At 36.7% G+C, this 25797-nt stretch overlaps 2 protein-coding genes across 2 annotated transcripts in view; both read right to left on the reverse strand.

Annotated features, from left to right (window-relative positions):
• Window positions 1-1097: 1097 nt before the first annotated feature.
• On the reverse strand, window positions 1098-16699 carry LOC137395095 (core histone macro-H2A.1-like). The gene is made up of 8 exons (XM_068081888.1): window positions 16685-16699; window positions 8308-8516; window positions 7514-7620; window positions 6919-7056; window positions 6677-6838; window positions 4160-4337; window positions 3301-3475; window positions 1098-2271 (listed from the first exon to the last, which is right to left on the reverse strand). The coding sequence occupies exons 2-8, from the start codon at window positions 8486-8488 to the stop codon at window positions 2100-2102; spliced, it is 1113 nt and encodes a 370-aa protein (XP_067937989.1). The 5' UTR covers window positions 8489-8516; window positions 16685-16699; the 3' UTR covers window positions 1098-2099.
• A 2224-nt stretch (window positions 16700-18923) lies between these two features.
• LOC137393176 (glucosylceramide transporter ABCA12-like) overlaps window positions 18924-25797 on the reverse strand; it is a 47399-nt gene continuing 40525 nt past the window's right edge. Inside the window, exons 50-56 of the mRNA XM_068079612.1 lie at window positions 24616-24848; window positions 23503-23686; window positions 23112-23348; window positions 22650-22888; window positions 22093-22291; window positions 21092-21232; window positions 18924-19477 (exon numbers count right to left, since the gene is read on the reverse strand). Of these exons, the coding sequence (XP_067935713.1) occupies window positions 19265-19477; window positions 21092-21232; window positions 22093-22291; window positions 22650-22888; window positions 23112-23348; window positions 23503-23686; window positions 24616-24848 (1446 nt within the window). The 3' untranslated portion in view covers window positions 18924-19264. The remainder of the gene's footprint in view (window positions 19478-21091; window positions 21233-22092; window positions 22292-22649; window positions 22889-23111; window positions 23349-23502; window positions 23687-24615; window positions 24849-25797) is intronic.

Genomic DNA, 25797 nt, shown 5'->3' on the forward strand with positions numbered 1-25797 from the left:
GTGTCATTGCGCGTGAGAGTCTGTGCAATAGAATAATCCGAAGTGAGAAAGTAAGACCGAGTTTGAGGTAGTTGTATCCTTCCCTCCTATATCCTATCGCCTACGCCCTCTAAACTAAATACGGGTAAGTCAAGTCGCACTGCCCTCCCTTCTCCTATCAACAACTAAGTATTCTATACTAATACGAAAATGTCTTCATCAAACACTCATAAGAATATAAACAGTTATAATCTTCAACAGTCAATTTGAAACTGCAGCATAAATGAGAGGCGTGGCCAGGCGGTAGTCAAACAGACTCGAGTGGCTAGTATTTGACAAGCGAGGTAAGAGCAAATGTGCATTATGCTAGAGGAAATAATGCTAACAGCCTAACCCTAGCTCAGGGTAGCAAGGAATGGCAGGGTCCATTTCATATGTGATTGCTGTGTGTTTAAAAGGCATGTAGAGTGCTAAAGAGCTGAAGAGTATTGCTGTGGCACATTCAAAGAGAAATGCTGCTAATTTTCCAAAGGATGTGGATGCTATTTATAAAACTAAAACCTGCTGAAACAGAAAAAGCAAGGAATTACCGATTACCATTTATTATCTGTAAAGCAAATAAACTAATCTGAAAGTATATTGCAGGACAAATACTCTCAAAAAATGTTAAACTGTATAAACATACCATATGTGTGACTCTATTAAGAATTCACAACACAATTATTATAGCCTTATAATATCTGCAATAGCAAAGCACGTACTGCGCGTATGCTAGTTCAATATTTCATGAGCTACATATATGAGCCGTCTTTATTGTGGTAATAAACAGTCATATTTTACAACACGTTTTCCACAAGGTACCACAGCAGGTAAACTAACTAAAAAGCAGTACAAAAAACATTTAAGCTGACAGAGTACTGAACTTAATGAAGGAATCTCTACACAATTATAGTTCTTAATTCTAATCGGAAGGTTGAAGAGCAGCCAATCAGAGATGTCTTTGGTATACACGTCTGTTGGAGTCGTCCTACTAACATTGGTTAAAACAAGACTGCTGCTGAGGTGTAAGACGAACGCATAAGAAAAAAGTTGATTTAAAAGACACGTTGAGAGATATAAACAGTATCAAAGACTTTATTGAGAGTTACACTGAAACCTCTATATAACAATAAATAGAACACTATATTCAAAATATAGATAAAGTGCGACTGGCTATATCATCTATCCCGAATGCTATACGGAGAGTTGTAAAGGGGTTGAATAACAGACTCTAGTAACATTCTCACCAAAGATGTAGTAGGAATTGTCATGTAGGAGAGAAATTAACAATATTTATGTAATCTATGTCTATGGCAATAGAGCTGGCCTTAACTCCATCTCTCCAATTGTATTTGATTAGCGTTTTTAAACTTTTAGAAATGTGTAAAAAAAAATTTGCTATCACAAATGACAAAAAATATCTCTCTATTCTATATTATAAATATTCTACCTAACAATCAAAAATATAATTTAAGTGAAATCAGCAACACGAAAGAGCATACCAGGAAAAATAAAAAAATAGACAAAAACTACACTGAATTACCAGCAATCTTCATTTTTTTGACCAAATATGTCATCAATGCGGTGCAACCACCAACACAATCGGCAGCACAATCAGCAGTATGTAGTACAGACATATCACATAGCTACAGCAAATCCGAAGATAAAATTTATATGAATTGGCCATAAGTTATTGTAAAAAATTAAATCATTAAGAAAGAATTCATCAAAGAAATAGAAAAAAAAGCCAGTTGTATCCACAAGAAGCATGGGAAGAAAATATTATCATGGTCAGTTTACGAGCATTGTTCAAAATCAGGAACTCATGTATATCCCAGACACGCGGAATACTACACCTTGAATCAGCTATAACACTACAGCTACAAGTCTCGCGGGTTACATAGAATATATATACTTCCGTCTTACCTAGAAATATGGAATGACAACTCCACGCCGTATATAAGCAATAGTACAGTGCAGAATCTAGAGACATAAATATGACACACAAGCTTAGTTTGTTGATTGTCGATGAAGTGCTGGTATGAAGTGCCTCCACCGAGTAACACTAACCAGCCATAAAGTTAAGAGCTCCCGTCTAGAAGACGCTTCAACTCTGTTGTGTAGATATCGACACTCTCCTTGTCATACAGCACGAAGAAGACGTTCTTGATCGAACTCGCCATGATAGTCTGGAAATAACGATCGATTGCTCGGAGAATCGTCTCAGCTGCGAGCTGCTTCGGCCAGCCAGCGCTACAATCCACATATGATACGTTTGTGACACACTCACACTGATAATATAGCAGCACCTTTGATCAATGATGTACAGAACTTTGTTTACAGAGGATACAAATTATCAGTAAGCTATCGACTAGTCACTAACAAATAACCTATGTGACAATGATCTATAGATATTACTGACTATAGCCTACCTCTATAGAAGTTACTGACTATAGCTTACCTCTATAGATATTATTGACTATAGCTTACCTCTATAGATTTTACTGACTATAGCTTACCTCTATAGATATTACTGGCTATAGCTTACCTCTATAGATATTATTGACTATAGCCTACCTCAATAGATATTATTGACTATAGCCTACCTCTATAGATGTTACTGACTACAGCCTACCTCTATAGATATTACTGACTACAGCCTACCTCTATAGATATTACTGACTATAGCTTACCTCTATATATATTACTGACTATAGCTTACCTCTATAGATTTTACTTACTATAGCTTACCTCTATAGATTTTACTGACTATAGCTTACCTCTATAGATTTTACTGACTATAGCCTACCTCAATAGATATTATTGACTATAGCCTACTACTATAGAGATTTTGCACAACACAACCTTGATGATTCCAGATCTTATGATGCCACTCATAGTATAATGTAAACAAAGCTAAAATGGTGAGCATACAAAGAATATGGAATATGAAATATAATGCTATGCTCAACTCATAGTTGAGGATGTCTAATAACAAACAAAAGAAACATGGTTCTGTGAAGTTTAGTGGTCTCAGTATTTGCTATTGACGATAGCCTAAGACTAGGACGCATCCTTCCCCCATCTGTTCCCAGCGCATCTATTGCACAGGTGTAATTAGACAAAACTAGTCAAACTGCTTCTTTTGAGCTCTTTTACAACATGTCTTGCCTTTTTATTCTGTCAATGTTTGGCTTCAATGTAAAACAACACCAATAACTTTAATGTGTTCCTTATTCCTAGACAGCTTTATAACACAAGGTAAAACTGATGAACGCATACTTTCCACTACCAACAGATGGCAAAGCAATAGATTTCAGATTTTCTTTATCAGCCAGCTTGAGGCAGTTTTCCACTGTCTTTTGAAGGTCAAGGACATCTTGAGAGTCGTTCCACGATGGGCAGTTGCAATGAATTATCTTCTTGGCTTCAATGTGGAACATGTCACAGATGGAAGCTGCAATGTGCAATGTATAAAAACAAATAACAGCTGCAATGTAGGACAGGAACCCACTGCTACAGTGTGTGGCATTGAGCTCGCTGTGATGGCACTAACAATGTTTTATGTCAAGGCTAGCGCTGTGCTGTCATGGAAAAGAACTACATAAAATGGAACTCTATTAACACTGTATAGCTATACATTATAAACCTATATACATCTATTGATTTAGGTCCTCTTCAGCCCTTGCTTTATATATGCCCACCTTGACAAATGAGGTGACTATATGTCAAGTAACTCCCAGCGATGACGGCCACTAAAGCTTTTGGCAAGCATACCAAGTGAGTAGATCTTATGGCTGACAGTCGTGTACTAATATAAAGAGAATGTGTGATTGGGTACTGCTGCCTCTAAAACTAGCAGATGTAGTTGTCAAAGGAAGGACCTATACACTAGCAGATGTAGTTGTCAAAGGAAGAACCTATACACTAGCAGATGTAGTTGTCAAAGGAAGGACCTATACACTAGGTCTCGAGTTCAGAGCCTCCTTGTCGTAATAAGCTTACAAAAATCAACTCTAAAGACAAGAACAACTTTTTGCATTTTATATTTTTTAGATTTATGTTATTTCGTTTCCCACTCTACCCATAAACAAATACACGTAGTTCAACGAGCTAAGGGTGACACAGCTAGATTCAGTACCTCCACATTTATTGAGGTTCCCCTGAGTCCTGAGGCTGTCCAAAGCCACCTCGTACTCCACTTGACCCGCTGTCTTTAATACCTGGCCCACCTGGCCAGAAGTCGAGTAGGTAGCATTAGTGGGATGGACTATGGCCTCCGCAGACACAACGCTGATGTTTCCCATGAGCACGGACAGCTGGTAAAAAATGTACTTGCAGTGATGAATACATCAAGGAGAAATAGCAAACATCGGATCTAAAAGGCATGTGAGGTTATGCCACTGGCGTTCAAGAAATACGAGGGGCAAAAATGGAGTTCATTGAATAATAATGTCTCATTTTCAGAGTGTGTTTATCGTCACCCGAGAATGGCACTTGACGACTTGATAACATAGAAAGCTCTAAAGACTGCTATTGGTGGCAACTTCAAACTGTGCAAACAAAAATCTGTCAGCCCATTCACATGAGATCCATCATTTGGCAGACCGCACCCTCATCACAATGCTTGTGCAATCAATAATCACGCTATGTTAGTTGTTGTTAATACGCAATTGGTTTATGTTTACTCAAGCTGAAGTAGGAAGCAAATAAATTGAATCTGTCTTGTAACTGATCTCAGATAATTGTCTCTTGCTATATGAATGATATAAAACGCTAATAGATCAAGTGTGATATCTAACACGGCAGATAAGATATGAACCTCGACACCCACAATTCCTCATTACAGTAATAATTTTACAAGCATAAAATTAGTTAATAAAGAACCCATTGCAGATAACAAAAAACATCAGAAAGTAATCACAAATAGAAACTAGTGAAGAATTTCGCAAAAATTACCCCAAAAGTTACTTTCATTTAATGACCTCGCATTGGGAATCGATTTGTTAGTAAAAGACAGCCTAAAAATGCACACTTTAAACGGAACACGGTGTCAGATTTACTTATAGTTATGTACATAAACTGCAGCACACAACACAGTTATGTACATAAACTGCAGCACACAACACAGCTATGTACATAAACTGCAACATACAACACAGTTATTTCATTATTCGCTTTAAACCATAACTGTCACGAACAACTTTTATCGTATTTTCTAAGTAAATCAGACACGCTGATTCCGATTTTGTACTCAAAATAAAGATTAGTCCACTAACCTTCAAAGTCATTTAGGCTTTTTTAAAGCGTTTCAATATCCGTTTCAAAAACAACACAATCGGCATTACAAGCTCCGCCCATAAATATGTGACGAAGCCTAGCTTTTTCAGAAACGGAAGTTGGGAATGTTTAGTCTGATTTAGAATAATAGAGATGGGTGTCTTAAAACCCATTATTATCTAAATCCAGCCTGTAAAATAGTTTCAGTTTTTTATGAAAGGGATATAAACTATTTAAAATTGCTCACAGCTTGTTACATGACGTTTAAATGGGCTAGACGCCGAGAAAAATGAGCTCAAAAAGCGCGGTTTTATCACGAGCTAGCGTTGTTATTGCGCTTTTTAAATATGCAATGCTAAATAGCTTATCTACATTTCAGAAAAGACTGATATTATTTTTAAGGCTGAATTTAGATATTAATGGATTTTAAAACACCCATCTCTATTATTCTAAATCGGTCTAAACATCCCTACGTAACTTCTGTTCCTAAAAAGCTAGGTTACGTCAAGTATTTATGGGCGGAGCTTGTTATGCCGATCGTGTTGTTTTCGAGACCGATATTAAAACGCTATAAAAAGTTCTTCATTACTCTGAAAGTTAGTGGCCTAATCTTTATTTTGATTACAAAATCGGAATCAGCATGTCTGATTTACCTAGTAAATATGATAAAAGTTGTTCGTGGCAGTTATGGTTTAACGTTTCTAAACGGCATACTGAGCGCCGGGGCACTTATAGTAGCCCTTTCCAGCTTGTGCACATATGCACATGGCTAAGTCACTACAAGTCTTTCCATTGTTTATGGCAGCTTCATCTATGTTTCAGTACATATATACCACTGTTTCAGTACATACATACCACTATGTTTCAGCACATACATACCACTATGTTTCTGTATGTACATACCACTATGTTTCTGTATGTACATACCACTATGTTTCTGTATGTACATACCACTATGTTTCTGTACATACATACCACTATGTTTCTGTATGTACATATCCCTGTTTCAGTACATACATACCACTATGTTTCTGTATGTACATACCACTATGTTTCTGTATGTACATACCACTATGTTTCTGTACATACATACCACTATGTTTCAGTACATACATACCACTATGTTCCAGTACGTACATACCACTATGTTTCTGTATGTACATACCACTATGTTTCTGTATGTACATACAACTATGTTTCTGTATGTACATACCAATATGTTATACTTAGATTAAATACTAAATCTAACCATGTTAGCGTGCAGTGTACTGTCACAAATGTATGGATAAAACAAAACCTGCCATATACATATATATTACTAGGTGTATACATACACATACGTAGTAGAATCCAATATTCAAATCAATTTGAAACCTACTTTCTGGCCAAGAAAGAGGGAGCCCTCAGACAGTACAGGGAGAGATGGACTTGGATTGGCACTGCCAGAAGGGGCTGTACCAGAGGTGGCACCAGTCGTCATTGAATCCTTTGGTGATTGTTTTTGGTTCTTCATTGTTGGAACTGGTTTTTTAGGTTTTACCTAAAGTGTAACGGATTACATGCATAACCGCCATAGCTATCACAACAATGAGCGATTCCATACTTAACAAATAAAGTTACCTTAAACTTTGCAGCTTTAGGAGAAGCTGAGGCACGCACAACAGACTTCTTACTTGAAGACTTCGTAGCTCCAGGTATGAGTTCTTTGTGAATCAGAGCCATACTCCCTCCTTCTGAGAAAGTGACATTGCCACAGAGCTAAAGCAAAATGATATAGCTACAACAGCCATTTTCCAGCTAAGACTAAGAGTGGGTCTGATATAACAAAACATGACTTGATATCTAAACTATATCATGCTGTGTGGTAGAGGAAGGAAAACTCCAAATTATACAGGCTGGTAAATCATGCAGTATGTTGTCTGGTACATAATGATATGTTAAAGTAGTGACCATCTGACATACTCCATACAACAAATTCATAGCGATATATAGCACTGCATAGCGATATATAGCACTGTGTAACGCAGAATGTATTGTAGTATCAGTGCAGGGCATAAAGCGATGCAAACTTTTTAGATTGAGCAAAGGGTGAGTTGGCTATTGTTGAAGTGAAATGCTAAAAATTTCAGGCTAAAGACGATGTATGCTGATAGCGATACAAAAAGGTTAATGTTTATTCGCTATTGATCGCATGGTGTTAAGATATTATTCAAACCTTGTTAAGTTCAGTATCGTTACCAACTGCTAGCCTTATGTCTCGTGGTTTAATCCTTCTCCTTCTGTTGTCCCTTGCGCTGTTTCCAGCCAGTTCTAGAATCTCGGCTAAAGCAATAAGTAGTTTCAAGTATTTTGGTCACTGGCCAGGTAAGCACAAACTGGTGAAAGATAGGCTTCAGATGCAACAGTTCACAGAGTCAGATCTATAAAACCTGGTTCCCATATCGATTGCGAGACCCGGGTGGTAATTTTGAGCAGCAAAACGCTTGCGACGCTAGGCAGCTTCTGTTCACATAGAGCTTCATCGCTAATAACCGCATGAAATTGTTCGCTCATCATGCCGTTTCGATAATGGTGACCTTCATCTGTACAGTGCATTTCCGGAAGGTTTTTCCGGCAGCTCTTCGCTAAATTTGAACAGCGCTAAACTCTTGCGTTGACCGCCGACAACTACCGGTGGTAGTCGGCGGTACATGGCGCGTAGGTTCACATTTCACCACAATAGCCTGCGTTGTTGTCGCCGGTGCTTTGTGGCGTATATGGGAACCAAGCTATAGCAAAATGATGACCATTTAGTATACTTGAACATGAAAAGAACCTCTTCACAGCTCCACTGTTACTCACTGATACAGTACATGTTTCTCAGAGCACTTACACTAATATGACAAAAACAGGTGGCTGGCATATTTAAAGATAAGATAGTCTTCGGTTTAATAAACGAGCTCATTCAATTGAAGTAGATGGTTTGTGTCAAGGTCACTTAGTATGAAATAAGCTTCAGTACTATGATACCTGAAAGATACTCAATGACGGCTGCTAGATAAACTGGTGCACCAGCACCTCGTCGTAAATGAGGGGAGATTGCCTTCAAATGTCTGCTCAGGCGTCCCACAGGAAACACAGTGCCTGCACGAGCTGATCGAGATCGTGGTTTCCCAGCCCCCTTTCCTTTTCCTGGTTTCAATGCCGGCATCTCTCATTCACTGTAAAGATGTTTCCAACTAAAAAATAAAAATCACAACCTTACTCACTGCAAAAAAGTTCCCTGCAAATATCATTTAATCATTTTTAACATAAAATATGACTAGTTAAAACTCCAAATACCAGTATTTAATTCACCAATTTGACTTTCATGTAAACTAAAATCATGCTCAGCTCAGTAAGTTTACAACCAATCTAGTTTTATTCAAAGTTACTAGCCAAGAATTTAAAATGGAAACAATGATTTACATGTACCTTGACACTCAGCATTCTTGATGAGTTTGAAAGAAATTTGCTAACTGCTGAAAGAGCTACGGTGTCAAGATTATTGCTTCATAAATAATGACTTATCTCACAGCCAAGAAATATTCAATTGCCGCGAAATAGTTTAAGGAATGCCCGAGATATTTCAGGCAATTTCAATTAACAATTATCTGTGTAATACAATATGATACCTTAAGACATAAAGTGATGAAAAAATGTCTGGACACGCTTGAAGTTTTTGGTACTATTGACACTCCTTTTCTCGTAGCATATAACTCATCTAATCTCATTCTGATATTATGATAATTAGTATCAAACTGAGGCTCAATGTATACAAATTAATATTATTGAAACTGCATAACGATCAGATTAAATCAATGAGATTAGTAGCAGTTATTATTATCTGCTAATTACTACGTAGTACTAACCATTTTTGGTGGAAATTAAAATGGCCATAGAATTAGTTTGAAAACACACAAAGATTCTGTAAAGTGAATAGAAAAGTCTATAGTGTTAACAATTAAACTTTGAAAATTCTCCAGCATTACTGCGCACTTTAAAAAAGGAGCGTAGACTTGGGGGTCATCATGAGTGCTTTTAGGATTAAGCACTAATTCTAACAAGTGTTAATTAGTAGAAATGGGTAAACCACTACTAAAACACAAGCAAGGAGTGGTCATTCACATCCACAAGCAGAAGAAGACTGTGAGACGGATTGCTGAAGAGGTGGGTGTAGCAAGAATGGAGTTCCCGCAATTATCAAACAACACCAATAGACTGGAGGCTTTGGTGTATACCCGAGGAGTGGTCGGCCAAAAAAGGCCATGCAGCAAAGCAGACACGCTTTTGGTGCGATTATCCCTTGGTGCGATTAAACCAACATGGGTAGTCCTGAGCTTACCAAACCCTAGAAGGTAAGTGCAGATTTTGGGGTCCATCCATGAACCACCAGGAGGGAGCTGCTCAAGAACGCGCTGTGTAGATGCAGGGCATGTAAAAAACAACTTTTGACCAAGGTACACAAGAAGAGACTGAGGTGGGTGAAAACTCATCAGTTCTGGAATTACGTTCAATGGAGGAGAGTTGTTTTCAAACGAGGCCATCTTCACCACCCACAATCACTCTGAAAACGCTTACACAGACCTGGTGAAGAGTTCCTGCAATTGACAGTGAAACATCCTACGTCTGTGATTGTGTAGAGCTACATGACTGCTGAAGAAACTCGATTCGGCATGTTGGTGACGGAATGATGAATAGGAGCGCGTATGTGGACATGTTGGAGAAGAAAATGTTGAGGAGTGTCTGAGATTTCTTTGCAGATGAAGTTTGCAAAATGCTGGTATTATTTATAAAATGACATTGCGCCCTATCATTGCGCAAATTTTGGTAAAAGATTGGTACCATGAAAAGGGAGAGGAGCGAGTCGACTAGCCAACCCCGAAGTACTGACTCCAACTCAATCAAAAACTTATGGCAGATGGTCAGTGAGCAGCTAGTGAGAAGCAAGCCCAACACAAAAACATCTCTGGATAAAGGTTATACAAGGCATGAAACATTTCTGGATAAAGATTATATCAAGGCATGAAACATCTCTGGACAAAGGTAACATCAAGGCATGAAACCACACCGTCATCTGGGAACACTTAGAGAAACAAATTAGGAGCAAGCCAAAGCACTGCAAGCTGGTGACCAGAGCCAAGAGTGGATCAGTTAAAGGTTGACTTGCAACAAAATTCACATTACAGTTATTTGGTATCAAAAGATTTACCATGTCTTACTCTGTTGTGTTGTAGGTGCCAAATATGTAGAAATGTGATGACAAGCTCTTAAAAGCTTAAAAACGAAAAGCCGCCGTAGATTGAAATCTGTTTATTTCTCTGACGTAGTCATTACATTTGGTTATTGTCTTGTCACGTGATGTTCTCACGTGAATTGAAAAGCCAATAAAAAGCTCAATATAAAACTTATTGTAGCACTAGTTTATGACAAACACTTCGGGTTTTACCGAAGACCCCGTAGCAAATATAGATGCTCGCTACTTTAAAGTTTTGTTTCGGTTTGGTCTAATCGACAAGTCGTAATCTGATCATGTGACCCAATACTTCGCAAATAATTTCTGCAGCACTTTTTGATTATCACAGGTGACCAACAGGCTCGTCATGATTATCAGACAATAATATGTACTCCTTCAAGTTAAGACAAAAAAATTAAACGAATTTTTACGGTAAGTTATAAGATATCACTGCTAAAAGTGACAGCATTACAATGACGATAAAATAGACGCGTAAGAACAATAGACATGATTTTTTTGAATGCGTGAAGTATAATTGTGAAAATATTTCGACGAATAAGGTTGCAGGAAAGTGTAAACAGAAACCATCTACAACAGCTACATCACATTTGAGTCATTTTGGAAAGAGAATCCAAACTACGGCGGTCTCGTGTGGCTGCGATTAACTGTTCGTTTTTGAGCTTTTAAGAGCTTGTAATCACATATCCACATATTTCGCACCTACAACAACAGAGTAAGTGAATTTTGTTGCAAGTCAACCTTTAATCATTGAGATTTTAGACCACTAACTATACCTCAATGCCCTTCTCAAGATCACCAATCTGTGTAAAATGGTTATTTAATCAAGTATTCAAAGGAAACTTTATTAAAGCCTGCATTATTCATTGCTATAATGTATTGGAGACTAGACGCCCTCGCACTAAATTGGGTGTAACCTTTAGTGGGCATCTTATGACAAAACCATGGTTTGGTTTAGAGTATACAGAAAATTCTGCCTTTATATATATATATATATATATATATGGTTTATATGGCTTTAAATTGAAATAAGCATGAAAATTAGCAGAACTTTGAAATACCACATTGTTCTAGAGCTTGACCAGACTTTTTTCCATTACTGTACCAAAGATAAGACTTTGTGAATGAAGAAAAGTCCTGTACATGAAATTATACAAGTTATATGAGATAAATGCGCCATCATTCATTTGCCAACAATTACAAAGTCGTTCCTCAACCTGGTCTTCAGAGTGACAATTACTAGATACATACATGTGCATGTATATACTACACAAGGCAATAAATTCAATTTATTAAGATGATCAAGATGTGACAATTCTAATATTAAATATTTCTATACTTATATTTAATTATTAAAATGCTATTTTTCCCACAAATGAACTGCTAACACTGACATAAATAAGCAGAAGCATCTTGTTAATCATGTTATAACATTTTGTGTACTCTAATAGCATAGAAACTATGTGTTTCAATGCCATGTTTGTACACATAATAGAGTATAACTTTTAGTCGCGCACTCAGAGGCTGAAAGTTCAAGAAGACAGCTTCTCGATGGGTTTCCTTAGATTTTGCCAATACAGAACTGGTTATGCTAGTACCACAAAATGCCCTGAATAGTATTTGTTAAATATATGCTATGTGTAAAGGGTGGAAAGAGATGTTTTAGTAGCGTTGCACTACTCTATGGGTTCCTTTAGCAGATATTTCAATTTGTGAGCTTCAACTCTTTTGAGCTCAGCATAATCATGTGAAATGAATAACTCTTTTAAAAAAAATCTAAGATAGTGTTCAATGTTTATTCAATGTATGCCTTTCTCTTTAACAAGGAATCCAGATTCTGTTTGTACAAGCAATCTAGTGATTTTACAAAGATTGGCTATTTTAAGAAAACGTGCAGCTTGCTCTGAAATTGCTGCTTTTTCAAAAACTAGATCGGCTTGAAAGACACCGGCCTAAAAACTTACATACGAACAGGAAGGATTTGCCGTTGTTCAAATTTCCCTAGCAAAATGCTCTGCGTTTTCTGAACGTCTTCTGCGTCGCACTTCACACAATTTTGATTAAACCATCGAAGTGAACCATTTGCAAGGTAATAATTAGTAGTTAAATTTCAAGTAGTGACTTTCTTTACATGTTTTGAAAGGCTAATAAGTCCAGATGCGCTCAGGGTGTGAGAGCTTGATGAGCACATGTATAATTAATAGAACAAACTGCACATTATTATAAGTTGCAATTCTATTTAACAGACTACACCTCATATAACAAAAAAGAGCGCTGACACAAAGCCAGTACATCTTGGCCTCAATTGTTAGCATGGTGCCTTGCTACTGTTGTATGGAAATATCACCAAAACAAGACACAAACAGGAAGTGAAGCTAGACCACAGGATAAGCATACAATACGTACAAGCAGCAAAATGCCCCAAACATCAAAAGACCCAATAATTAAAAGACGTCAAAAAGCAAATTAGAAACTTCAAAAATAGGTGGAATCAATCATAGAAAATGAGTCGATCTCCCTGCCAGAAAACCACCAAAGAGACATTGGAAATGAATCAGATGATTACGCGTGTGAAGATTTGTTATCCTCTACCAGATGCGACCTAGATGCCAGGAGTAAGTCCCGAGCTCCACCCTAGAGGTTTACATCACGTACACCAGCTAAAGACTTCCACAGGCAAGATATCTTCACACACCTGGCATGAAGCATTGAACCTTAACACTAAGCCTACTCCCACAGGCTAGCCTTCCCACACGCTAGACATCTATAAAAGAGAGTAGTTCTAATGACTCAGCCTCTCGTTCTCGATGGCCTGCTGAGGCTCTCCCCCTGTCTCTGGGGTCTGTTTCTTTTCCCAACGGCCTGCAGAGCTCTCTCTCTCTCTCTTTTTCGAGGGCTTGCTGAGGCTCTCTTTCTGTCTGTGGAACTTCTTTCTCTACCCACCGACATGCAGAGCCCCCACTCTCTCTTTCTCTCTCCCAAGGGCCTGCTTAGGCACCTCCCCTTTGCCTGCTGAGGAGCCTTTCTTTCTCCTGCCTGTGAAGTCTCTTTTCCCTATCACCCGCTGAAGTTTGACTGTTGAGACTTAAAGCTGTACGGGACTGAGCAAAGGAGTATGGACAACCGTTCAAGTAAGGGTGTAACATTCATTAGCTATTTTAACCTTTTGTCATTAATATTGTTGTTTAGAATTTTGTTAATTGTGTATTCTAATTGTTGCACTTATAAAATAAAGTAACTTTTACTGGTAAATACCAGTATTGCATACAATAGCTTAAAGATTGACTTGCAACAAAATTCACATTACAGTTATTTGGTATCAAAAGATTCACCATGTCTTACTCTGTTGTGTTGTAGGTGCAAAATATGTGGATATGTGATTACAAGCTCTTAAAAGCTAAAAAACGAACAGTTAATCGCAGCCACACGAGAACGCTGTAGTTTGGATTCTCTTTCCAAAACGGCTCAAATGGGATGTAGTTGTTACAAGATGGTTTCTGCTTACACTTTCATGCAACCTCATTCGTCGAAATATATTCACAAATATACTTCACGCATTCAATAAAACCATGTCTATTGTTCTTATGCGCCTATTTTATCGTCATTGTAATGCTGTCAGGTTTAGCACTGATATCTTATAACTTAACGTAAAAATTCGTTTAATTTTTTAACCTTAGCTCGAAGGAGTACATATCATTGTCTGATAATCATGACGAGCCTGTTGGTCACCTGTGATAATCGAAAAGTACTGCAGAAATTATTTGCGAAGTATTGGGTCACATGATCAGATTACGACTTGACGATTAGATCAAGCCGAAACAAAACTTTAAAGTCCCGAGCATCTATATTTGATACGGGGTCTTCGATAAAACCTGAAGTGCTTGTCATAAACTTGTGCTACGATAAGTTTAATATTGAGCTTTTTATGGGCCTTTCAATTCACGTGAGAACATCACGTGACAAGACAATAACCAAATGTAATGACTACGTCAGAGAAATAAACAGATTTCAATCTACGGCGGCTTTTCGTTTTTAAGCTTTTAAGAGCTTGTCATCACATTTCTACATATTTGGCACCTACAACACAACAGAGTAAGACATGGTAAATCTTTTGATACCAAATAACTGTAATGACAATTTTGTTGCGAGTCAACCTTTAACACTTTTATCAGCACCTGAGCCAGTAATAACCAAATTAGTTCACCCAAGCTCAGCAAACATGCACAAACTAAACATAGTAAAAATAGAATAAGATGATGAAGCAAATTCAACACTGATGTTGTGTGTGGATTCGGATTAGTTATGCATAATATAATTTCTTCATATCTAGCCATCTATATATATATATATAAATCTCAAAGTTTGTCTGTCGTACGTCTGTCCAGCTATAGCGAATAAAATCTTGAAATGAACAATGCACTTTGTACTGGCTTTGAACTCACGAAGATTGCAACCGCAAGTTTGTAAACACGCACCTAATCACAAGGCTAAGCCATTCTTACGATTCCCATCACTTTTACCATATACTGTATACCCTTTTTACGATTGCACACACTAAATTAATAATTAATATAGTTAGTGCGCCCCCGAGTCACAATGCCACTAATATAAGATTTTTTGTTACTTTGTTACATGGAATATGATTTTTTCAGTTTTTTCCATGCGCGGGTGCATTTTTTAAAAACTTTTTTCTGCTATACAACATCGACAAAAAGTTCTCAAGAAGTAAAAAGTTGACAGTCCGTGTACTGATGACGATAAAATAACAAAAATTCCAATATGCTATTTGCTAAAATCCTTCCCAAAAAGACATATACAATGCTCGCTATCCTAGTTCAGCGTTATTCGTTACAAGTTATAGTAAAAATGAATTGAAAAAAAGATAAGTGATAAACTTTTAGCCTATGACAATGTTTAGTAAAATACATACTAAAACTTAGCTTTAAATATGAGTTTAGTAAGCTATAATCATTTAAGTTAAATTTAGCGTTTATGTTATATGTCTATCTCAAAGGTAAGTATCCCCTAACGGTACATAACTGCATGTAGTACATCGTAATGTTACGCTTTCTTGCATGTTATAACCACTAAATACAATAAAGTTACTGTAGGTCACTATAGTTACTATGGTTAACATATTGTTCTGTTACTAATTTTTAATATTTACAGTAGGCTACCTAAATAAACTTACGATGATTTTTACCAGAGGGTGCTTGCATTAGATAATTACTATGGGTTTCTATACCACTCTATATGATATTTTTTGCTGAAATACTGAAACGAATTGAAATCATATAATTGTATACCAAATGATTTTTCATTGTAATCGTAGCAAAACAGACTTCATTTAGCCATTACTTGCTAATTATTTCACATTTAAACACCTTCACATTTGTGTTATTTTTTCAACAAAACACTTTTTTATGTGACGAAAGTTAAAAGTTACAGATGTTTGAAAAAGATAGACAACCTTATCAGTTGCTTTTTTTAAATTCATCTGAGCTGCACAAAACACTTTTCTCATGATATGACGTTTGAAAGTGACACAATGGTAACTGCTGTTTCTATTAAATAGAAATAAATTGTCTGTGCAAAGACTTTGTATACCCGGGCATTCATGTAGTAATATTATATATGTAACTACCACACGAGCTACTTGGTTTCAAAGAGGCTTAAGCGCTACTCATAATGTCACCACATCTTAACCACAAGCTTGGTTGGCGACAAGTACATACTGCATAATGCTTTCCGGAAATAACTTTGGCAACGAGAGAAAAGCCGGTGATTCAATGATTATTAATATCATTGGGTTTGTCGTTTTATATGTTGTTACATTGCGTGTTGTGCTATCAATTGAACATAAACTAGTTTGCGATTTTAGTGCATGTTCTCAATCCTCTGGAGGGCCAATATGATGCTTTTATTTACATGCATCGCTTTTGATCAGCCATAAAAAAAAACAAATCTGTGTACAGCTTCGCTGTATTGTACCTAAATTTTGTGATACAATTAATTATCAGCCACACAACAGTTGCGTGATACCAATTATTAGGTTTTGCTGTAGTTGTGATACAAAAACAGCGAAACTATCATAAAATAAACAAAGGAATATACCGATTGTTTTGGCTGTCTAATCGCCTAGTAATACTAGCATTTAATGGACCGGTTGTTTCGATGTGTACCGCCCATGAAAAATGCCGGACTAACGTACGCAATAAAACGATGAAATTACGACGTCTACGACTTGCTATAATTAGACCACGGCCCACGCTTAGCGGTTTGCAACGCTTCGTAATTACAAATACATGTATTATGGTCAGAAGTGAATAGAAATTAGCTCGTCTGCTTCCACACTTGCCCGACTTTCTAGCACCAGGTGTCATAAATGGCATATATTTGTGAAATAAAATTCGTCTGTGACTGACTCTGACTGCTCTATTTTCACATTATGAGCCATATGTCTAGTAAATTAATTGAAGTTTTGCGCATGTTCAAATGGTTTATGAACTATTGTACAGCCAACTGACCTTTTAAATTGATATAGGAACAGTCAACCTGAAAATAATCCGTACACCAAGGGGCAGGTACAATAACAAAGTCATTTAGAAAACTTACTACTGTTTGCAAGTTGGTAAGCCTAAAAAATGTAAAGCTTATAAATTGATGATTTCACACGAGTAACTTGGTTAGTCAGAAATGAATGTAGAACTAGGTATAAGGGTAATAATCTTGTATGGAAATACTGCGAAAACGATATACCAATAGGGAATGCAGCCAGACCGCAGGATAAGCATGTAATTCGTACAAGCAGCAAGACACTCAAAGACATTAAAAGATTCAATAATTAGAAAATGTCAAAAGCAAATTAGAAACTTCAAGTTTGGAAGAAATCAATCATGGAAATTCTGTGAACATCAAATGGAGAATATGCCAAAGGGAAGTCGAAGCAATTAAACCTACTAACCACCATCATCAAAAAGCCACCAGAGAAACATTAGAGACGAGTCAAATGAGTCACATACAGATCTGCCACTCCTGTCAAACATGACCTAGACACCAGGAGTAAGTCACGAGCTCCACCCTACATGCCAACATCCCGTGCACCAGCTGAAGACTTACGCAAACAATATATCTTCACATGCCTGACAGAAAGCATTGAACCTTAACACTCAACCTACACCCACAGGCTAACCATTCCACATGCCAGACATCTATAAAAGAGAACAGCTCCAATGACTCAGCATCTCTATCCCCATCTCTATCTCCGACTGTAGCTTGAGCTCTGGCTCTCTCTCTTCCCGAGGGCCTCATTGGACGCTTCCCCATCTGCCTGCTGAGGAGCCTCACTCTCGCTTCTCTACCAATGAAGCCACCTTCTCCTTCATCAGCTAAGCCTCTTCTACACCACTATCTCAACTACCTATCTCCCTTCATATAAGGACTGCCATGACTCTCATCTGACTATCGAAACTCGCAGCCGCATGGACTGAGCCAAGCAAACACGGACGACCGTTCAAGTAAGGATGTAATTTTTATTAGCTCTTCTAATTGTTTTGTCATTAATATTATTGTTTTAGAATTTTGTTAGTTGTGTATTTTAATTGTTTGACTTATAGAATAAAGAAGTAACTTTTACTGGTAAATATCAGCATTGCTTACAATAGCCTAGCACCTTCACTTGTACCTAAACCAGTAATAATCAAATTAGTTCCCACAAGATAAAGAAAAGAACCCAAATTAAACATAGTCAAAATAGAATAATATGACAAGCAAATTCAACACTGATGTTGTGTGCGAATTCGGATTAGTTATGCATAATATAATTTATCCACAACCACACATAACAATCTCTTACTCGCAGTGCATCAAGATTGAAAACACCTTCAAAATGTTCAAGAATCGTACGTCAGATTAGGATTTAATACGGAACTAGTGTAAAAACTCAACACGGTGTTGGGCAAACAGACAAAGTAAGCGAGATAATTGTAACAGATAAATGTACATAGAACCTTTTACAAACTTGCAAGGACCCCCAGCTAAAATTTGTTGCGATCTGTAATTTTTGTGTAGTTTTTGTCATTTCTCTTTGTCATTAGCCATGTTAATACAAGTAGGTTATATTAGGTGGAAATCAAACTTTCCAGTCATAACTCATTACTATGTAGATGGCACTGAGATACTGAAAACACCATTTAAATCTTTCTTGAGGGATTTTTGTTGCACCAACTTTGCTCAAACTTGGTACTGTGCTTGTGTAGAAGACGCTGCTTATCCCTTTAGCTGTTACAAGCTGTGCTTGCATTATTAGTGACATCATTTAATGTATGTCAATCTGTATTAGAGGTATTTGGCATTATAAATTCACTCATTAATATATTTAAGATATAATAAAATATAGTTATAACTGTTGCATTGATAATATCTTGGTACTTGCATTGATAAAAAAGCATTACTTGCATTGATAAACCTGAAGAATTAAAAAAATAAAATCAACTGCACACAAGTTAGAAAATCCCATTAAAAATTATCACGTTGCAGATTCCCATTAAAATTATTCCATAACGTAGTACATATAGAGGCCTATTAATAGAGATATAAGTAATATCGTATCGAATGCATTGACAGTTTCATAAAATAGTGGCTCTACATGATAGAGTAAGAGCTGTCCATAAATGTTTTGCTGACACAGCACTGTTACAAGTACGTACTCCAGGTTTGTTCTCCATCCAAGTTTTTCAAGGTTTGTATAGCTGGTTCTTCCACCTCAAGTTTGATGTCTTGTTCACCGATTGCATAAGCTTTGTTGTCATAATGAGAAGTTGACTCTGAATCAGTAGAGGATGTTAGATCATCTTCACTGCCTTCATCTATCTGATCCTGTTGGTTCCTTGCAAACTGAATGAAAACCTATAAAAAAACGACTTCATCTGCATATGAACAGAAAAACGACTTGGTCTGCATATAAACAGAAAAACGACTTCGTCTGCATATAAACAGAAAAATGACTTTGTCTGCATATGAAAAGAAACAAATAATATTCTCCAAGATAAAAAGAAATATTAAAAATGGTCTTCTTTCATAAGTTTGTGCGTTGGTAAAAAGCAGCAAACTCTTATGGAATAAACTTTAATTAAACATTACTAGTTATTATCAAAATTTCACAATTCTTATATCGTTACTTTCTCAAACCTGTGTCTCCATTCAAGGACTATTAAATTTACCTAGTTTGCTAGAAATATGTAAATAAATGTGTATGAGCTACTCTAGTCTAGGAAAGCTACACACACACTTTCTCTTTCTCCCATTCCCGAAAGAGTACATAGCAAACTACATTCAGTTTGATCAGTGTATGATTCTGCTCACAACTTGGAGCTCAACTGTCCATGTATGTAATTATTACTCTAACAATTTGTTTCCCTATACCAACTAGGTTACCAACTAGGTGACAAAGAAATTTTCTGTTGGAATGTATTTCAACAACATATATATACAGCATATTAAGTTTGTCTGTAAGAGAAATGGAGTTAACACCTTCCAGGAAAGAACAGGTCGAGCTAATTTTAATATCATCTTCTGTATATCAAGTACAACTTTGCAATCTACTTCTACATCTTTGTGAAATTATAAGGCAGTCAGATTCTAATGCTGTTCAGTTTTTATGTCAGTTATGATCAAATGTATTTACTTTACAGCAACACTTCAACAAAACAGTAATTAGTACCACCTTAGCTAGAATAAATTGAGATTTATTGATAAATTTAGTAAGCGTAATTTCTAATTTTTACAAATATCAGTTATTTAAGAGTAGAATGAAATAATCGGCAGTGAATTATGTTTATATGGGACCAATAAAGTATAAAACATCACCCACTAAAATAATGAAACCTCGTCACTTGGCCCCATCAAAAGGCACCAGGAAAAGTAAGGTAAAAAGGCATAGTAAAGTGGTGTAGACTAAGAGCCCACAAAAAGTCAAAGAGCATTTGTATTATCTTTCCAAGAGCGCACAAATATTTGATTAAACATACGAGGGGACATGTAATTTCCAAAGCAGTTCGTTGAATATGAATAATTTATTTGTATCGATTGTTGTTTGTTAAAGAATGTTTTAATTCGATTATTTGTGTTTCTGTGGTTATGTCATAGATTTTAATGACTTTAGAGATGACTAAGGCAGTAAATTATGAATTTAAATAGGATTATTACTTGCTTTTAAATTATCTTGTTAAGACAACACAAAATTACTACTCTCAGACAAGTAATCATTTTAACAACAAAATGCTACTCAGTTCTTAATTAAGTTTGTATTTAATAACAGTAATCAACCAAATACTATATTACACCAAAATTGCTTGCATTAATCTATTTCATATTATATATAGTCTTCGGTAGTTTCTCGTTAGGAATCTTGATAGAGTATCTCACGCCTTGGGCCGTGGGAAACAACTTCAACTATCCATCAGAATTTAATGTTTTGCGTTTCAGAAGAAGGCAACTGCTAACAAATGATTATGTGCTCACCTGATCCAAGGTTGTCTGGAACACTGAGTACTCCTCTATGTATAAATTGCCTCTCTCTCTTTCAATGAGGCTGAAGATGGAAGCCAGAGTTTGGGCACCCGAACTGGGAATGGAGAATTCTACAGTGCTCAAATGTTGGTCCTACAAAAGTATATAATTATATATATACATATACACGACCAGTCACCTGAAGAGTGCAGAAGCACAAAACAAACCTGTTGTGACTCCATAGAGAAACATTTACCTAGAAAAAGATAAGTAACTCTAACCTATTCCAACACTAGTTATAACACTCCACACTTTTCAGAGCAAAGTGCTGTTAGCAGTAGGGCTGACTAAGCTATTATATATATATACGTACAAACACATAGGCTATACATAGGCATACATACACATAGACTATACATACACAAACGAAATTATAGATATATCTCAAAGTCTGTCGTCGTTCGATCTGTCCAATTATAACTATTAAAATCTAGGAATGAACGATTCGCTTTGTGTTGGATTTGATCTCGAAACCTCTCGGTTCACCAGGCGATGACCTAACCAATTAATCTATGCGAGATGCAATGGATTTATTAGGCAATATTAGTTGTTACCTCGGTTAAAATACGCATAGCACTCTGCGTTATGCAACGTCATTAAAGCTTGCTATCACTGATCTTATTAGTAAGTTTAGCAATACAGATAGGGATTACTCAGATTAGTCATTATCAATGTGCCAGAATAATAGCCAGTGGCAGGCAACTACATTACCTGCCACTGTTTATAAGCTGTTTGATTTGAGCTGTTATTATAAAACAGCTGATTATAAGCTGTTTGATGCTATATGATTTGAACAGTGTTTACAGTATTTATTTTTTCCTTATGATGCAACGCAATAATTTTTTAGTTGTCTCAGGATTGCTTCAGGTTTTATCGCAGTGATAACACTATATATATACAAAATACCAGAACATTAGGTACTACAGTAGAGAAAAAGATTGTCCTCTGCCTACCTTAATCTTTGCTCCTGGCCATTTGGACGTTACATATCTGATGAGTTTTGTGACATTTGGAGGAGGCCCAGCAACCTTGACCTTCATAGTGTATCCAACACCAAACTTATTTTTGAGATGCTGGGAAGAGCCAAGGCAAGCTAGTTGTCCATTGAGCATGATAGCAATTCTGTGGCAGAGGGCTTCACACTCTGTCATGCTACAAGAATAAATGCAATACACTTTACAATGTTTCTGTCCATTCGCTAGGATGTTTTATAAAGTTTTACAACATTTTAATGTTCTTTTTTCCCCCAGTCAGTTAACAATGACAGCGATATGTAGTAAAAAGGGCATGTAGTACAAAATAATTTTATTGGAATCAACTGACAGGCTCTCTGAAACATTGAAATCTATAATATCATGTAGCTAAAACACTGTAAAGTAGGCCTACTAGGTAAAAAATGAATTAATAACTAATCAGGACCAGGACTAACCAGGCACGAGTTTCTCATATTTGTATAATCCGCTTTTAGCCCAAACTACTTACTGAGAAGCTGCAGCGATATAGGCCTTACCTATGAGAAGTAAGCACTACTGCTGATCCTCGAGCAGCTGCTGCCAGTATCTGATCCCACACAGATCGTCTAGCTACTGGATCCATACCAGCCGACGGTTCATCCAATAACACTAGATCTGGGCTACCAAGGAGAGCAATGGAGACGCATAGATTCCTTTTCATACCGCCTGAGAGAGACTTGACTTGTTTGTCCGCGTAGTTTTTCATTCTGAATGACTCTATGATGTTGTGAATAGCCTGAGAAAGAAGTGAGAAAAGTCTAAAGCAAACCAATAGTCTTGCTCATTGATACTAGGACAACTCTGCATCGATAAAAGCAGGTGCTTTTTTTTAAGATTGAGGATAGAAAACTTGATAAAATTGGCTAATAACCAGCCTGATGGCTATTAGAAAGGCCTATCTGGGGGGCGGCAAGATAATGAGAATCTCTTTCAAGCTTGAAAGAATAAAGAAGATTTACCTGGTCAGCATTGTCAATGCCCTTCAGTTGGGCATACACGTGTAGTGTTTGTCGCCCTGTTAAAAATGCATCCAATGAGTTTATCTGTGGGCAGTAGCCAATCAGACGACGGCTCTTTGAGCTTACTAATCTTCTCTTGTGTAGACTGGCAGCACCCTCAGTAGGCAAAACCTCGCCAGTGAGCATTCTAAATGCTGTTGTTTTTCCTGCACCATTAACTCCACAGAGGCCAAAAATCTGAAAAAGAATTAGAGGCCTAATCATTGGATTGTCTGCATTCATCATAAACTTAGCGTGCAAGAGGTAGAACTCCAGTTGTTTGGCAAATAATGTTGACATGAATGCTTTTTAAAATGTCGATAAAAAGGACAGCTAAAGCATATAAACGAACCTCTCCTGGTTTAACACCAAAGCTCAGATCATTTACAGCGAGCACGTGTCGCAGGTTGTGTAGGCGATACTGCTTGCTTAGTCCTCGCACCAAAAGCACATCCTCGGATGGTGAGTTGTGCACACGAGTTTTTTCTTTCTCTACATCACTGTCTAACTCTACATTCTTTTTCTTCTTAGAAATCCTGAAGAAGATATGATCTCATATATTGATGCATAGCAATTGATTTCATTTGTTAAGCTCTATTGTAACTTTTAACACACATAACAAACAGGTAGTAGCACACAAGTAGGAGTTTACATAGCAAACAAGTAGTAGCACACAAGTAGGAGTTTACATAGCAAACAAGTAGTAGCACACAAGTAGGAGTTTACATAGCAAACAAGTAGTAGCACACAAGTAGGAGTTTACATAGCAAACAAGTAGTAGCATATAGAAAATACAATAGGTAATAGCACACAGCAAAAAGGTAATAACATATATAACAAGCAGGCAGTAGCAAACAAGTAGTAGCATACAGGTAGTAGTATACAGGTAGTAGTATACATAGTAAACAGGTAGTAGTATACATAACAAACAGGTAGTAGCATACATAGTAAACAGGTAGTAGTATACATAGTAAACAGGTAGTAGTATACATAGTAAACAGGTAATAGTATACATAGTAAACAGGTAGTAGAATACATAGTAAACAGGTAGTAGTATACATAGTAAACAGGTAGTAGTATACATAGTAAACAGGTAGCAATATACATAGTAAACAGGTAGCAGTATACAGAGTAAACAGGTAGTAGAATACATAGTAAACAGGTAGTAGTATACATAGTAAACAAGTAGTAGTATACATAGTAAACAGGTAGTAGTATACATAGTAAACAGGTAGTAGCATACATAGTAAACAGGTAGTAGTATACATAGTAAACAGATAGTAGTATAGGTACATAGTAAACAGGTAGTAGTATACATAGTAAACAGGTAGTAGTATACATAGTAAACAGGTAGTAGTATACATAGTAAACAGGTAGTAGTATACATAGTAAACAGGTAGTAGCATACATAGTAAACAGGTGGTAGCACACATTACAAACAGTTTGGCTAAAAATGACCACAAACCTTTCATTACAAGATGTTTGAATTTCGGTAAGCAAGGTAATGAGAAAAAAGACAGCGCCTTGAATAGCTAGAGAGATGAGATGCCAAACAATGCCATTTTGTTCATTGAATGGGTGATAGGTAGAGCTGAGTTCTTCATCAAATCTCTGCAGCAAGTCGATAAGCGCCTGGTTGATATTTATCTGGATGAGCGCTGCAGTGAAACTGTATTGAGGGAAGATCAGGAAGACTCTCTGCAAAATTCACATACTATAGTTGATTGCTTGACATGGTGATGAATGTGCTCAAAGACAAACCGACATGCGCAGAAGTATATTTAAGCTATAGTTACAGCAGGGGTGGGCAAACTTTTTGATTCGTGGGCCACAATGGGTTCTAAATTTTGACAGAGGGGCCGGACCAGGAGCAGATGGATGGAGTGTTTTGGTAACCCCACCTCACAGGAGAAAAAATATATATCATGGGATATGGAGAAAACATGTGCTTTAATTTCAAATGAAAATGAACAAAAGCATTACAACAAAAGATCTGTCTTTAAAGCCCCACAGTATTTAGCTATTTATTGAAATGAGTCTTAAAACACTGAAAATTAAATGAATAAAAAATAACTTTTTTGTTACTAAAAATTTCTATTTTTTTTACTAACAATTTCTATTTTTGTACACTCCTTATTGAACACTCGACATTCTCTGTCCACTTTCCTTTTCTTAAGTCCGCTCATCTTTACAGAAGGACTGAGGGGTCAAAAAGCAAACGTGGAGTACCGTAATATGCGGAACCTCAACAAAGTCAATGTATCTAGAGTGCGCCATCTAGTGGGAACACATTAGAATTGCAGGGAAAATAAAACATTAAACCAAAACTGTCACGAACACCTTTTATCGTATTTACTAGGTAAATCAGACACGCTGATTCCGATTTTGTACTCAAAATAAAGATTAGGCCACTAACCTTCAAAGTAATTTAGGCTTTTTTAAAGCGTTTCAATATCCGTTTCGAAAATAACACAATGGGCATTACAAGCTCCGCCCATTTAGAATTACAAGTCCGATTTAGAATAATAGAGATGGGTGTCTTAAAACCCATTATTATCTTAAATCCAGCCTGTAAAATAATTTCATTTTGCTATGAAAGGTATATAAACTATTTAAAATTGCTCGTAGCTTGTTACACGACGTTTAA

Source organism: Watersipora subatra, chromosome 4, assembly GCF_963576615.1.
Source record: "Watersipora subatra chromosome 4, tzWatSuba1.1, whole genome shotgun sequence".
Lineage (NCBI taxonomy): Eukaryota > Metazoa > Bryozoa > Gymnolaemata > Cheilostomatida > Watersiporidae > Watersipora > Watersipora subatra.

What these genes read in the sequence shown, in the direction of transcription:
- LOC137395095 (XM_068081888.1), bottom strand. Translation starts at nt 8,488, where the DNA reads ATGCCGGCATTGAAACCAGGAAAAGGAAAGGGGGCTGGGAAACCACGA. An exon ending in CTAAAGCTGCAAAGTTTAAG is followed by an intron (nt 6,839 to 6,918) that starts GTAACTTTATTT and finishes GTTACACTTTAG; the next exon opens with GTAAAACCTAAAAAACCAGT. An exon ending in GAACCTCAATAAATGTGGAG is followed by an intron (nt 3,476 to 4,159) that starts GTACTGAATCTA and finishes TGCACATTGCAG; the next exon opens with CTTCCATCTGTGACATGTTC.